Below are 17358 nucleotides of genomic sequence, written 5' to 3'. Positions count from 1 at the left end.
ATACACTGATAAAAAATAAACATTAATGGCATTAATCAAAACACTTTGACATATTAATATCACTGTCATTGCTGCTGTCATCCTTGGGACGTCATCACTGAACTTTATTGACAGCGATTAGCTGTAAAATGTTTTGGTCCTGCCCGATTTTCGTTGACTTCGAGTAAAATGATAGAAAGTTTTTCATAAGATCCTCTGGGGTCAATGTGTTAGCATGACAGAAGCTTGATGCTATCATGTAAGAACAAGCAACAGCCGGCATTTTTCCTTCGCCTGATAAGGAAAAATAGGTGAACTGGCGTTTGTCGCGGTTTGTAAAAAATGGAGAAAAGATGACAGAATAACATGGTGGATATCGGATTTAGCATTTTTGTTGATGACCTGATACAATGCTTATTTTGGTGGTAACAATTAAAAAAAAAAAGACATTTATAACGTTTTGGAACCAAACTCTGCATCCCACACATTTGAATACCTTTGGCTGCAATGTTTTTTTGGTTGAAAGACTGTTAGTGGTGAAAATCTATACGCCAAGTCCTATACTCCTGCCAGCACTTTATCATGTAGCACTAAATCTCTCATGCCTTACGTGAGACAGCCGTCTCTCACTTGTAAACATGTTTCCATTAGAAATCTTGTATTGTCTCCATTGAGTGTTAATTGCATGTTTCTTCTGCGATCGCTGCAGGGACTCATTATTTGGTGGCTCTGATGTCGTGTTATCACACGTACTGTGTTTTACCCATCACATGTTTTAATTACAACTCTCTATGTCTTCTCTCGCGCTCTCGACGGAAGCTAATTACGCTGGATGGCTCGACACATTTCATGCGTGCAGGCGTATATCCACGAGTACACAATGTAGTGGGAGTGTGTTTCACAGCATGATGCCACTGCCTAGGGTTGAAATGACATAGATTTTGGCACAGATTACTGCATAACTGCTTAGTTTTGTTGTTTATATGTTTTTTTTTTTCTTCAAGGCCTTTCTCGGTTGTGTTGAAAGGGATGGGCAAAGAGCGTGGGCAGTCTCTCCAAAGCCTATCCAGGCCAGCTTTTTCTTTCCCACCCTGTACGACTTGAAGTTTTATCAAGGTTTTCTCAGACTTTTTAGATAATTCCCAAAAATGCACATGTCCCCCGCCTAGCCACTCATTATTTATTTTCTCCATCTGTGTCTTGTTGATACGCCATCCAAATTTGTGTTCCCGTTCGGTTTTGTTTCTTCGTTTCTCGCTTTCTGCTGGATAGCCGATAGTGGGTTCCTGGCACGGTCATGTCGGTTTGACTGACAGACATTTGGTACCACTTCATGCTTGCTTATGGTAACATGGAGGTCCTTGTCTTTCTTCTTAAGATTTATTTGTTTTTGGTCAAGGATCTGGTAGATGACGTCCTCCAGTTTTCTAAACCCAAAGGGAAAGTCTAAATTAGTATTTTTTTTCACTTCGTCCCAATCAATTCAGGATGTCAAGAGACAAATTTCCTCAACTAGATTTCCATTCAGAGCTTGGTTAACATGATTTAAAGGTCTTGGCAGTGGTTGCCAAGGTGTTGCCATGTGGTTGTTAAGGTTTCCAGTGGTTTTTAGTGTGTTTCTAGGGCATTCTGTATGGTTGCTAAAGTTTTAATGGTTGCTTGTTGGTTGTCTATCCGATCTGAAGTCAAAAAACTCCCAAGTCCATGTTATTTATTCTGTCTCAGGCCCATCCAGGGCCATGTTTTCTTGCCATCTATATTTTAAAGGAATAGTCTACTAATTTTCAATATTAAAATATGTTATTACCTTAACTAAGAATTGTTGATACATCCCTCTATCATCTGTGTGCGTGCACGTAAGCGCTGGAGCGCGCTGCGACGCTTTGATAGCATTTAGCTTAGCCCCATTCATTCAATGGTACCATTTAGAGATAAAGTTAGAAGTGACCAAACACATCAACGTTTTTCCTATTAAGACGAGTAGTTATACGAGCAAGTTTGGTGGTACAAAATAAAACGTAGCGCTTTTCTAAGCGGATTTAAAAGAGGAGCTACATTTTATGGTGTAATAGCACTTTTGTGAGTACTTCGACTCGGCGCAGTAACACCCTCCCTCTCTCATTATGAGAGGGAGAAGGGGAGCGGACTTTTCAGGCGAGTCGAAGTACTCCCAAAAGTGCTATTACGCCATAAAATATAGTTCCTCTTTTAAATCCGCTTAGAGAAGCTACGTTTTATTTTGTACCACCAAACTTGCTCGTATAACTACTCGTCTTAAATAGGAAAAACGTTGATGTGTTTGGTCGCTTCTGGCTTTGTCTCTGGATGGTGCAGTTGAATGAGTGGGGCTAAGCTGGATGCTGTCGAGGCGTTGCGGCGCGCTCCGGCGCTTGCGTGCACGCACACAGATGGTGGAGGGATGTATCAACAATTCTTAGTTAAGGTAATAACATATTTTAATATTGAAAATGAGTAGACTATTCCTTTAATATATATATATATATATATATATATATATATATATATATATATATATATATATATATATATATATATATATATATATATATATATATATATATATATATGGATGTATAACGTTTAAATAAGAAACGGCTTCCAGAAGTCTATCACTGTGCACTTGACATACACATTTTTAGTTTCACACATGGTCTCTGATATGTTTGAGTTTAAGCCGTGCCCTTTCCCTGATCTCTCGTCAGCAGCAATGTGTCAAAGCACAGGGCTTTAACAAATGATGAATGTCTGTAACAACACCCCAGTGACAGCTTGTGCAGTAACAGAACAATAGATGCGATATTAAATCTAACCTCACCTTCACTCATCAAAGCCAGAAGAAAGAGATTTCATTCAAAGCAGGCCCTCATCATTCTTCTAATGCACACCATACTGAATTCATTGACATTTCTAAATAAATCTAACGCCATTTGATATTCAGCACATGCCCTTTAAAGATATTTGGGCCTTAAACTGTCTTTTCTTTTTTTTTCACACAGCCGTGCAATCAAAACCAACCAGGACCTTCTCCCTGAAACGCCTTGGATCAACATCTTCTACGATGACTTCTGGGGGACGCTCCTCACCCACAGCGGCAGCCACAAGTCCTACCGCCCGATCTGCACCCTCTCCTTTCGTCTCAACTACGCCCTGGGCGGCTTGGACCCTTGGGGCTACCACCTGATCAATGTGGTTCTCCACTGTGCTGTGACGGCCCTGTTTTCCAGTTTTTCAGGCCTGCTGCTTGGGTCTGGTTGGTGGAGCCTGCTGGCCGGGCTTCTCTTCGCAGCTCACCCCATTCACACGGAGGCGGTGGCGGGCGTCGTGGGTCGAGCCGACGTGGGTGCCGCCCTCTTTTTCCTTTTGGCCTTGCGATGTTACATACGCCACTGCGCCCTGAGATCCAGCGGCGACTGCAGACAGAGCTGGTCGTGGTTTTTGGGCACCCTAGCATGTGCTTCCTGTAGCATGCTGTGGAAAGAGCAGGGCGTGACGGTGCTGGCTGTGGCAGCCATGTACGACGTGTTTATCTTCCATAAGCTAAAGCTGCTGCAGGTTCCTGCACTCTTCTGTAAGGTAAAAAGGCATTGGTGTTTTTTTACACATAGTTTGAAAACTCTTGACTGAAATGTTTCCAATGATCTTTTAATCTGAAGTTGTATGCATTTTTTTTTAATCGATGACTTAGACTGAAAATTAAACAAATAGCAGCCAATAAGAGTCTGAAATAAATGTACCCTTCTTCTGTAATGTTTAAAATTCTAGGGACATGGTGGCCACACTTTTAAAGGTGAAATTTGGATTAATTTTTCAAAAAATACTTCAATTGGTAACACCTAAAAAAATATTTATTTTAAAATGAAAAGTGCGAAAATGTAAGTGGAGAAAGCTTACATTTTTTTTCTCTTAAAATAAGAAAATTTAAGTTGATAAAATACATATTTTAGGTGTTACCAACTGAAGTAAGTTTTTTTAAGTAGATCCAACTTTTACTTTTCACAGTGCACACTTCAAATGATAAAGTATAACAGTTTTGTTTTATTTCTTATGCTTTTAACACACAATTCCTATATTTGTGTTATTCCGTAGTTTGGATGAGTTCACTATTATCCTTAATGTGGAAAAATGTCAATAAAAATGGGAAAGTCTTTCTAAACTTTTGACCGGTACTACATGTGATTTTTCTGAACCCCTAGGTGGATTTGGGACCTAGTGGACAAAATTAATTGAATCATTCTGAATCATTGTGTAAATATTGTTTATTCTCAGGGTAATATTTGAAAAAAAAAAACTATTTTTTTGTATATAAGCACAAAGGACAATGAAAGGAAATTGCTCTGTTTGTTTGTTTTTCTGGCCAGAGATGTTTGTGTTTATGGATGGCGGCACATGATGTCCTGTAATTACCAACTTTAATTGAAAATGCCTGCATCACATCAAATTTCTGTAATCTTATTGGCTCTCCTATTGTAATTATATTCTCCGCCCAGGGAGTTTGCTAAACGTCCGCTACGTAAATTTCATTGACCCACTGCCGTTCATCCGAGCCCGACACGGGTCAAGTCAGAACCCTGTAAACTGCTGTTTTTAATGAACCCATTATAATTACCGAATTTCCGCAACACTAGAGGGCTGGCTGATGTTGTGAAATGTTATTAATGATCAGAGAGCAGTTGTAATGAGTGAGGACAATTAATGATGTGTAATGATGTTGATGTATTGTGTTTGCATGAGGAGGGAAATTAGTGCAGTGATCGCTCATAAGGTATGTGTGCGTGCATGCATGTGCGTGTGTGTGAGTATGTGTGTGTTACTAAAGAGGAAGGAAAAACAACACAGGACAGTGAAATCAATGAAAATAGAATTACTGTCTTGTTCTCTAGTGCAAACCTCTGTTGTCCAAGCACCGGCATTCACGCATCAGGATTGCTTTTGCCGAACCATTTACGATCGATAGTCAAAATGCTGTGACATTTGTGACCTTTCCCTCTCTGTCAATCTGAGCAAGTTGAACATGCCATATGCACACATGACTGTGGGTAAAGTAAGGAATAGTTGACGACGGGCCATTGAATTATAAGAAAATAATGCACACCCCGCGGAGTGCATTATTTATAGTTCAAAGGACCAGAGTCAATTATTCCGCTTATACCACTTTTACCACAAACATTGCTCTGGTGCCTATTTTTAAGACCTTTGACAGTTTATGTGTGCGTTTATTGAAAAATAATCAACACCCATGGAACATTTCTCAACCAATCAGAATGAAGCATCCAATAGCATTCAACAAACACTGATGAATGCTTTATTCTGATTGGTTGAGAAATGTTCTATGGGTATGCGTTATTTTTTATATACGCACACCTGACCTGTCAAATGTCTTAAAATAACCACCAGAGCAATGGTTGTGGTAACTGTGGTATAAGCAGAGTAATTGACTACGGTTCTTTGAATTATTTGAAAATAATGCACACACATTACCACTTCGGGTATGCATTATTTTCGAATAATTCAACGGCCCGTCATAAATTAATCCTTACTTATGGTGCATTCAAGTCGTGGGTTGTTCGTATGTATGAGCCTGTAAGTCATCTTTGCGACGTCAAGTGCGTTCAAGTCACTTTCGTCAGCGCATGATGGTGGTGTACCTTTTTTTAATTCCATGAAAAATACACTAAGGTTTGTTGACTCTACCTATAGAAAATTAAAAACTAGGGATGCATAACAATTAGTCGCGATTAATCTATAGCAGAATAAAAGTTTTGTTTACATAATATATGTGTGTAAACCGTGTATAATAATTATGTATATATAAATACACACATGCATGTATAATTTTAAGAAAAAAATATTTCTGTATTAATATGTATTTATATTTATAGATAATATAATTTATACATAAATATACAAATTTATATACACATTGAAAAAATTTCTTAAATATATACATGCATGTGTGTGCATTTATCTATAAAAGGCAATGTATGTTTATCCTGTAAATACATTATACAGTATCCGACATGATTTAAAACTCACCATTAGAGATCCTTTGGACTTACATTAGAGTATAAAGATTGCTTCGTTTTTGCTAAATGCGTAAATAAAATGTAATGAAATCTGTGATCCTGTAAAGCATTGCGGTAGAGCATTGCGTTAGCAGTGCAAAAGGTTGTGGGTTCGAACCACTGATCTATATAAATGACTGGATTGCGCATGACGTCACAACTCTGAAGCCACCGCACCGCCATGTTGGTATACCTAAACATTCTATTAAATGAATGGACGCGATCAGATTTTAATGATAAAACATCACTTTACTAATCTTCGTTTTTATATCTGAAGTTACCCTATACATTATTACAACACAAACGTCCTAAGCATGTACATAGTTATTTACTGAAAGTTGTAGATTTTAGTTTTTTAATCAGTTATTATACATTCATCTTCATTACAGTATCAGATCAGCAGACAGACCGCAGCATATTTAGTATTAATGACAAACGTGCTCATTCTGAAATTTAAATAAATAATCATACTTTGTACCGTATGTGCATGCAATAATTTGCTGGTTTTATGTTATCTAAACTTACAAGTTACCTCGACTTATTTAGAGAAATAACGCTGACCATGTAGCTGAATGTCAAACAAAACTTTATTTATACCCGTGTCATTAACAGAACGCAGCAGACACACTCACCTTAACGGTTTTTTATAAATCCATTTTCCTGCCCGATTAAGAAAAAAACATTGCAAATAACACCAGAATTAACAGGTCATTTACGTACACATATCCTAAAAATAATCTTGCGTCACTGATACGCTGTAAAGCGGATGAATTTAAAACATGATTTTGAATGGAAGTCAATGACGCCGTCTGCCGGTTGGGTATACCAAGATGGCGGCTCGAACTCTGCGCTGGCTTCACCTCACGCCCTTACGTTAAGCGTTCTATGCGCAATCCAGTCATTTATATAGATCAGTGGTTCGAACCCAGGGATCACACATGATGATAAAAATGTATATTTTGTATTCCACTGTAATTCACTTTGAACAAAAGTGTCTGCCAAATGCATAAATGTAATGTAAATATAAATATATCACATGAGAATCCCAGCCAATAAAACTGTTACAAAGAGCATCCAGACACATTACAGTAGTAAGAATAAAAAAAATACATAAAAAGCCACAGTGCATACTTTAATCTGGCTGTATATCTCCAAATATGTTTTTATTCAAATGCATTTGTATGCATTTATATTTTAGGCCGATTCAGTTTTCTTACAATGTCTTATTGCAACAGTCTATGACGGACATCTGCGAGACAGACAGACTTTGATGACTTTTTTACAGACCGCATTAAGAATTGATGGCACGTGAGTTCATGGCCTATAGGTGTGAAAAGACAGTGATCTGTCACATCTGACAGAACCTTGCTCTTACATCTCACTCCAGATATTCATTTAAACCATTTCAATACAGTAGAATAGCTTCCTTTTGCTGTGTGCCAAAGAGCATCCGTCTTCCTGCAGATGCATGAGGTCCACATATCATCTCCGCATCCGACTGTGTTTTTAACATCACTATCACCCAGTATAGGGGTTTAAAAGTATTACAAATTTGTCCTAAGAAAATAAATCCAGATTTTTTTGTTCTACTTTGACTTACAACAGCTTAGCAAAGAGTTGAGTCATATAGGAAGCCAGAATTACTACAGTATGTAAACACATAAGTCTAGGCCACTTTTCATCTGGGTGGCTGCAGTGGATGGGTTTAGACAAACTGCATCCTATAGTAGTACACCCAAAGTCCTAAAGACTCATTTGGCATGATGAGACCATAAACTGAATCTCAATAGGGTTGCATAACTTGGAATAGTCGGCATTTCTGTCTATATTTTTCACTTGCATTGTGGCATGTTTTAACCTTGTTGAACTCATGAGAGGCGGAGAAACATATTAATGATCCTCTGCAGTCATCTTTATTAAAATGTGATGGCCTGCCTAAGAACAGTGGTATTGTGGTAGCACTTAACTGATTGCGGTACACAGTGCATTACATCACTCCTTTGCTTTATGTCAATGGTAAATCATAATGTCTCCTATATAAGTAAATGGTGTCTGGTCTAGACTGGAGAATAGTCACTTACAGAGATGAATGGTGCACTCGAGTCAATTATCTGAAGTTTAAGTGTCTGGGTTTTTAAACTGCATTACAGCGTTTTTATAATCTCCCACCAGTGCTGAGTAAACTCATTTTAATTCCAAACTACTTTAATACATTATTTGTCCATTTGTTTTCTTGCTTTGGTTTTCTGTTTGTAGTGCTGTTTGTATGTGTTTAATAGACTTCAATACTAGTAAGTGACATTTAATTTGTTGCGAAAATTACAATGGCCATAAATAACAGAAGTACAGTTCAATACAGTCATGTCTTACACACAAAAAAAATTTGCTTTAAGCTGGGCGTACATGGTGTGAGTTCTGACGGTCGGAACGACGTGAACAATTGAGTTTTTGCTAAAATAATTCAGACGCAAAAATTACACAAGATTCACCCGTAAGGATGAAGTAAGTTACTTTTCGTTTTGGCAGAATGTACAAAAATAAAGAAGAATACTGCAAAGATATTGGCTTAAGTGCAGAAGCCAGGAATTTCGGTTCTTTTGTATTTCTGTTTCTGCATTCCGAAATTGCAATAGGTTTGTTGTTGACGTGTTTAAATGTTATAAGGAGGTCATGAGGTGCTATTAACATGCCCGGCTCGTAATTCCTCTCATACGGGGTGAGCCGTGACCATAAGAGCATCAACAATTTGCTCCCGAGAAAAAGAATCGCATGCACCTACAACAACAAAAATTGCACCATGTATGTCCGCCTTTAGCTTTAGGCCCAATCCCATTTCTCTGTCTTACCCCTACCTCTTAGTTTTGCATGTTCACCTGAGATACGGGCTATCCCAATTGGTGGGATATCTCACACGAATGTGCAAAACTAGTGGGTAGGGGTAAGGGGTAAGACATAGAAATGGGATTGGGCCTAAAGTACATCCTACACTGCAAAAGATGATGACTTTCTAACTTAGTATTTTTGTCTTGTTTTCAGTAGAAATATATAAAAATTCTTAAATTAAGATGCTTTTTCTTGATGAGCAAAATGAACTAAGAAAATAAATCTAGTTTTAGGCAAAAAATATACAATTTAAGTAAATTTGTGGATAAAACAAGCAAAAATATCTGCCAATAGAGTGAGAAAAAAAATCTTGAAATAAGATTTCTTTTTTCTTAAACACTTAAGCAAAAATTTCTCACCTCATTGGCAGATATTTTTGCTTGTTTTAAGCACAAATTCACTTAAATGGTATAATTTTTGTCTAAAAACTAGACTCATAGGTCATTTTGCTCATCAAGAAAATACATCTTGATTTAAGAATTTTTTAATATTCTTACTGAAAACAAGACCAAAATACTAGTGCACTACAAAAAATGAGTCAAAAAAAATTCTTAGTATTTTTGTCGTGTTTTCAGTAAAAATATCTAAAAATTCTTAAATTAAGATGCTTTTTCTTGATGAGTGACCCAAGAAAATAAGTCTAGTTTTTAGACCATAAATATCAAATTTAAGTAATTTTGTGCATAAAACAAGCAAAAAATCTGCCAATGGGGTAAGCAAAAAATCTTGAACATTTTTCTTAAACACTAAATTCAAGAAAAATTCAAAAAAAATTTCCTTACCCCATTTGAAGATTTTTTTTTGCTTGTTTTATGCACAAATCACTTAAATTTAATATTTTTGTCTAAAAACTAGATAAATTTTTTTGGGTCGTTTTGCTCATCAAGAAAAAGCATCTTAATTTAAGAATTTTTATATACAATTCAGTAAAATATTTTTACTGAAAACAAGACAAAAGACTTAGAAGATATTTTCTTGAAAATCATTGTTTGCAGTGTATCTAACTTAAACTGTTTTTATATTAAAGCCATAATGTATGATTTTTGTAATAAAATATCCAAAAACCACTTGCGCTGTATTTTATATTTATGCACTTGTGTACTTACTAGGGATGGGAGTTGATAAGAATTTAACGATTCCGATTCCATTATCGATGTTGCTTATCGATCCGATTCCTTATCGATTCTCTTATCGATTCTCATTGGGTGAGGGAATAAGCACAAATTTGTATGTTTGTATTAACTCGCTTTAATATCTGTTCAGAAGACACAGAACAGAGTATACACACATTATGTGTAGCAACCTCAGAACAAACTTAAAAGTAGGTGAGCTACTTCTTAAAGTAAAGTCCAGGGACCTATAGCCTAGGGCAGTGTTTCTCAACTAGTAAATATGTGATAGGACTAGGAATTAATAAAACAGAACTAGACTAACATAAAACATGCAACTTTTGGTCATGCATGTATTTGTTATTTTCTTTTGAAAAGACATGATGCTGGACAAAATACAGCAAATTAACCTACCGAAATGCAGAGGGATTTACTGTGGCAAACGGATGCAAACCCTTTACCACAAACTTAGTCACTGCTCGTCAGAGGTGGACACTATTTGAGTATTTTAGTTTTATTTTCCAAGCATCTGTGCTTTATCAGAGTGTTGTCTTGGGAAAAATGTACTTTACTAAAAAATGTTCACTACATTCTAAAGCATAGAATCATACTGTGTATTCCTTTTATATTGCATATGAAAATTGATTTAACACATAATTACATAAAATGTAATACTTAAGTAAAACTAAAAACATTACTAGATTTGAATGTACTTAAATATTAAATATAAACCAAAAACGTTTTATTGATATTGATAATATGGAATGTATTTTTTCAAAAAAAAAAAAAAAAAAAACTGATGAAATACAAAAAATACTTGAAAATGTACTTTTAAGTAGAAATACTTAAGTAGTGTCCGCCTCTGCTGCTTTGTGAAATTGTTTATCCTCGCCTCGGTCATTTTATTCCTCCCTGCCTCTATAAACGGAGTAGCTAGAGGTGCACGAGAGATACTTTCTGCAGCCTCTGAGCCAGTGAGAGAGCCAGCCAGACTTGCCGTCATCAATTTGATGGACAATGACAACGGAGATTATCCGTATAGTAAAAGTTTACATAATGAATAGGTGCTCACATTAACAAATTACCTTTGGCAATTAGCTCAGCTGGTGCTTGACTCGCTGGTGTTGTTGTGTAATAGTGTATCGAACACGCGACCTCCTGGAACGCGAACGTATTGTCGTATTTTCGCGTGAAATATAAGTTATTGATTCAACTGTTTCAGTGTTTCACGAAGCCTCCCTCTGCCCACCACTAAGTATAACCAAACTTTGGATCGTTCTGCCTCGATGCAATGTTTGCTGCGTTCTAAACCAAAACAACACAGCGCGCGTGTGACGTCATGATGACACATTTGCAACGAGCGGAACCGATAAGCGGCATCGTTAAGCAGGCATGCTAACGGTTCAAAGGAATCGATTCACTTGGAACCGGTTCTTAAGAAGTTCAAAGGAATCGATTCACTTGGAACCGGTTCTTCACTTGGAACCGGTTCTCGATTCCCATCCCTAGTACTTACATTATTCCAAAAGCTCTCAAGGATTTGTAAATCCAGAGAAATGACTATTTTTAATAATGGCTTATCTCTTGCCGCCTATAAATGAACTAATATCCATGGTGGATATCCTTTTGTAGAAGCTATAGCAACACTTGTGGACAAATGCGGAAGTGGTGGTTATACAGCATCTAACACGCAGCTGTTGTCCTTGCAGCTAATTTATTACGATATAAAATAATGTAATAAAATGTTCAGGTAATAAAAAATAATTAATTACTTGAACATGATTAGTGAAGTCTATGCATCTCTCGATGGAGAAAATGACATCATCTATCATTCCACTCTCCTTCATCCTACATATTGTGCCTTTAAACCATTTGTGTTACGATTTGCACAAAACTCTTGAGAGAGCCAGTTGTTGAAAGCAAAAAAGTCTTTCCAACCAGTGGCAGACGAGATGAATGTTTGGGAAGCAAATTGTATGCGAACAAAATTAGTTGTTATTCCAGTGACTTTAGGAGCACAGAAAACACACATTTCATCTTAAATTATATATTGTTTTCTGTGCTCAAAACATAACCCAATGTCTTCCATATCATCATTGCTATAACAGTCTTTTGTCTGCATCAGCTGCAATCCTCACACCTCTGATGTTTCTCTGCTGTAATGATAGCCAGACTGAAGCATCTGCTCTGAATGCACAATGAGGTATTTCCATCAGAGCTGTGATCCGATCATCTCTGTAGACAAATATTGGATGTAATATTCCCGTGTTTGGGTAGAATGCATTAAGAGCGGATTGTTGAGAAAAATCACACATTCTCGTGTGCCGTTTTATTTATGGTATATGGCATGTTTACAGCCGTCCGGGTGTGCGCATGTGTGCCAGCACAAGGAAAACGGAGAGAAAGTTAAGCGCATAAGCACATGTTGAGTAAACAGGGAGCTCTGATCTTAGCACTTTTGGCAGCTTATTCACCCAAAGCTCTTGGGGGATTTTTATTGCAGGTTCTCTTAAGCTCTAAGATAGTTTTGGTCATTGCTCACCCATTAAAAAAAAAACGTACGTACTCGCAGCCCATCATCTGGTGTGATGTTTTGGATTGCTGTGCATTCATTGCAACGTTCTGCTCGCAGATTAATGATCAGCTTGAAAGTCATGCATTTGAATGTAGGTTTTTAAAAGCACCCAAATAAACATGGCTAGCAAATGCAGCTTTTGCATTTATGGTGTAATCGGTTTATCTTTATGTGGAAAATTGCCTTTTTATTAGCTTGTTTTCTGGAACAGGTTAATAGGCTCATTTTCAGTAACAGATACTGAAAGTAAATACAATTAACACAGCACGTTTGGCATACACACCTTTCAGAATGAGATCACAGTGTTTATTCATCAGCATGAAGCTGTAAAATGTCTTTCCTTAGGACTTGTTGGCAATTTTGTGATTTTCCACGTTGCAACAAAATGCATTTGTTGTTAAGCCGTAAAAGTGAACCGGGGATGGCTTTGTGACGGTGATCTGCAGCGTTTTAGAGTACAAAATGTAACAGTTGTTCACCATTGTTTTATCCTTTAGATTTGTGTTATTATGTAATTTGTTGTTAAAGTTTTATTATCTATTCTGTACAGTGTTAGATGTCAGCTTTATGCCATGCAGTGCTACAAATACAACGTATGAATGGCCAGTTCTTGATATAAAGTAAAAATAGTGCTTTACATAAACAGTGGATTGTATGTAATATGTAATATGTATGTTATTTAGGGTACACTGTAAAAATGGTTACTTTCAGCATTGGGTCAAAAAAGACAATCCCAACCTAATGCTTTGGGTAGTTGAGTTGGTTTTTTGAGTTGTTTTAACTCTCTGAGGCCGACCGCGATTAGGTTCGGGTTAGTGCGCGCCGCAAACTTTTTATTTTTTAACTCTTTCGCCGCCAGCGTTTTTCATGATTTTCACCAAAGTTTAATGCCTTCCAAAAAAAGGTTCTTCTTTAAATATATAAACTTACAATATATCAAATGAAAGAACAGACCCTCTGCTTTCAAACAAAAAAAATGTTCATTAGTTCAGTAGTTCTTTTGTAATCAGCTTTTGAATATGGGTAGGTTTCTGCAAAAACACCACATTTTGAGCAAAAAGCAGAGATAATTCCATTTTTGAATTAGCGTTTTCTCTTGATTGACGAGATATCTCGTCAATGGCGGCGAAAGAGTTAATCACTCCGCAAAGAGACTTAATTACTTTGATGATAAGAGCAACTATGGTTCGATTCACAATTTTTCATTTCATTTGGTGTGTAAGTGTGTATTTGTACATGGTAACGATATGCAAAAGGTACAAACCCCACAATGATGCGAGTTATCGTCTCTAACGCAAATCTCTTTTCTTGGACTACGACAAACACACGGATTGTAGGCAACTTCCTGGGCTTGTTGGCGTAGACAAGACTGACATTATCATAATTCCTCCCGCTTCGGACTCACAGCCTGTAAGTTAACTCCTGTCAGCATTGCATTGTGAGCGAATCTTTCAAACATGGTAAGAAGCGTCAAATTTTATTTATTCAGGTATTCAGGCCAATCACAACGTACAGATTAGCTGGCAAATCAGGGACACAGCACTTTTCGAATTGATGAGTTTTGTACAAAATCAGTGGTTTCAGAGAGAGAGGGAAATTTGGAGCTTAAAAAAATGTAATAATGTGGGTTTTTAGCCATAAACCACAAGAACACATTGTATTATAACAAATACACAAAGTAATGTAGTTTTTAGCAATGAAATAGGTGCACTTTAACCCATTGTTGGGTCAAATATAAACATTTTCTGAGATTATTTAACCCAACAGCTGGGTTCGTCCATTTTTGACCAAAAGCTAGGTTGAAAATTGTTTAATTGTTTCAAGGCAGCTTTACATTAATAAAACAGTAAAAAAAAATGAAATATCAGGGGACAACAAAAATCAAAGAGTACAGCGGCTTAAATTAAGTAGTAATGTAACGTATAGAAGAGAGTTCTAAGTTAAGCCAATGTCAGCTGACTCCCTAGGGGTTGAAAAAACTCCTAGGAGAAAACCCCCTAATTTATAGAGGGGGAAAGTCTATGGAGAAAAAACTCCTTGGGAGAGAGAGAGAGAGAGAGAGAGAGAGAGAGACAGATTCTATGGAGGATATACTATATATTAGATACTATAACATTTTATGGGAATTAAAACGTATATCTCAGTTAAACAGCAATCCAGAAAATAAAAATGCAGACTATAATAAAGCACTATGGGTGTCCAAGGGCTATAAGAAAAGCAGGATTGGGTATTTTTGTGAAGAAGATGATTCCAGAATGTAATGTCCAAAATAGTTCAAACATTCACTTTGCCTTTATAAGGTTCATATTTAGTTAATGCTGCCCTGAAATATTACAGTGTATAAATTCAACCAATTAGTAAAGTGCACATGTTAATAGCACCATATAGATGTCTTAATGTATAGCTGCTTTAGGAAAGAAATTTTTCTTGCTTGTTTGTTTAAAAAAGCCTAAAGATCGTGCTAAACACCATAGGTTCCCCCTAGAAGTCATGTCCAATAAAAAAAAATGGTGCTGTGTATTACATTACATTAGATCAATAGGTGGAGAGTATGCGGTCTTTTGTGGCTGCTCGGACACATTCGACCACATGAGCGTCTACACCACAAAAGCTATCCGGTTGAATGCGTTTTCGACTACTTTTGAATGTGGTCAAAAGTGGGTGAGCTCAAAACATTTTACACCTCATTCTCCACCTGTCTTTGGTGTCATCCACTTGTGATCCGATCGATCAAAACGCAATCTTAATACCAAGTTTAAACAGCCTCAAACATGTGCTTTGTCTGCCTTGCATAAGTTTGCCCCCAGCCAGGTGTCCAGAGTGTAAATAATGTATATCTTCACTGTAAAAAAAATCCGTAGAAATTGCAGCTGAGTTGCCGGTAATTTACCGTAGATTTAAATTTATGTTATTTACTGGCAACATTTTGTTCAAAGTTAAATGAACATTAAACATTTACAAGTCTTTGTCTTTACAGAGTAAAACTAAAAAACAGCATCAAGCAAAACATTCTGGGAAACAAAATCTGAAGCAAAAAACAGAAAAAGGTTGATGATGATTTCCGGTTCCCAGAATGCTTTGCATGAGGCTGTTATTGTATAGTTTTATTTAGGGATGCACCGATACCACTTTTTCCATCTCCGATCCGATTCCGATACCCGAATTCTGAGTATCGGCCGATTCCGATACCTACCGATCCGATACTACTGTTTTTTTCTTGATCAATTTAAATTACACACAGACACACACAGACACACAGACACACAGATACACAGACACACACACACACACACACACACACACACACACACACACACACACACACACACACACACACACACAGACATACACTATATAAATGTCTAAATCTAGCATAATATAATTATATTATATCTAATTATACTTTTAAATTAAAAACCAATAATTTAAAATGATTTACAAGTTACAAGAACATTAGTAATTATTAACCATGGCAGTGTTTAGGAGAAAATAAAATAGGCACGTTTGATCAAATAAGTATGCTAAATATATTTTCCTTAATTGCGCAAAAAGTCACAGTAAAAAAGCTTTAGTGTGCAGATGGTTATTTTGGGAATTATGCACTTAACCGGACCTTTTATGCACATTGGGGGTGCAGAATTGATGCGCCTAAATCATATTGAGTGCGCATTCTGCGCAATACTGTGCAGCATTGATGCTCTAGAAGCGTCCTCACACTCGCATGGGAATCCTCGCTCCGCAATGGAAAGCTAAGTTCATAACTATTAAAACACAAAAAGATTTGATGCATCGTGTGCTCAGCACATACTGAATTGCATCCATCCAACAACTAACTGAGACTTTATAAAATCAGATCTTTAAAACAGCCTACAGTTATTGAGGGTTCGTGTGTTGAATGACGCGTTTCATCAGACCGCTTCACCTGTGAATCCTCAGCACATAGTGAATTGCATCCATCCAAAAGCTTACTGAGACTTTATGAAATCAGATCTTTAATAAAGCCTAACGTTACAGTTATTGTGTGTGTTATTGTGTGTGTGCCTGTGTTGAATGACGCGTTTTTATCCGTCCGCTTCTCATCAGTGGATTAACTCAGTTTGCAAGTAAGTTACAGTGTTTCTGTGAACATTAATATTTTTAAATGTGTGTTTGTTCCTTCACATGAAGCTATTGAGTGTAAGATGACGTTGATTATAGTGCATAAAAACGTTTATGGTGCTTTTATAATACTTTGACGTTTTAATCGCTTGTCAGTGACAACCATGGGTAATGCGCAGTATCGGAATTGGATCGGTCCTGTTAGTCCGATATCCGATCCAGCAAAAAATGCCTGATCGGCCCCAATACCGATCCAGAATATCGGATCGGTGCATCCCTAGTTTTATTCTGTAAAGATAAAGACTTGTTAATATTTAAAAATTTATTTAACTTTGAACAAACTCTTGCCAGTAAATAACATAAATGTAAATCTACGGTAAATTACCGGCAACCGAGCTGCAATAACATTGAAATTTTTACGGACTTTTTTTACAGTGTTTGTGCATTTCTAAAGGAATGTATTTTTGCTTTTTTTATAAAAGCATCATGGTATTTAATAAGGAAGTCAGCTGGTTATATTGTTTAGGTGGTTCAGGTGGAAGTACTGATGTGTTTGGGTTTGGGGAAACAGGTGTGAATTTAACACATGTCCTTGTACACGCACGGACACACACACAGATGGTGTTGTGTA

General features: G+C 36.8%; 1 protein-coding gene across 1 annotated transcript in view; it reads left to right on the top strand.

Moving 5' to 3' along the window:
* Positions 1-17358, top strand: part of tmtc2b (transmembrane O-mannosyltransferase targeting cadherins 2b) — a 137567-nt gene that overhangs the window by 58504 nt on the left and 61705 nt on the right. The window contains exon 2 of the mRNA XM_055173861.2: positions 2997-3573. Coding sequence (XP_055029836.2) covers positions 2997-3573 — 577 coding nt within the window. The remainder of the gene's footprint in view (positions 1-2996; positions 3574-17358) is intronic.

Source organism: Misgurnus anguillicaudatus, chromosome 15 (genome assembly GCF_027580225.2).
Source record: "Misgurnus anguillicaudatus chromosome 15, ASM2758022v2, whole genome shotgun sequence".
Taxonomy (NCBI): domain Eukaryota; kingdom Metazoa; phylum Chordata; class Actinopteri; order Cypriniformes; family Cobitidae; genus Misgurnus; species Misgurnus anguillicaudatus.
This window is presented reverse-complemented; position numbering and strand designations above follow the sequence as displayed.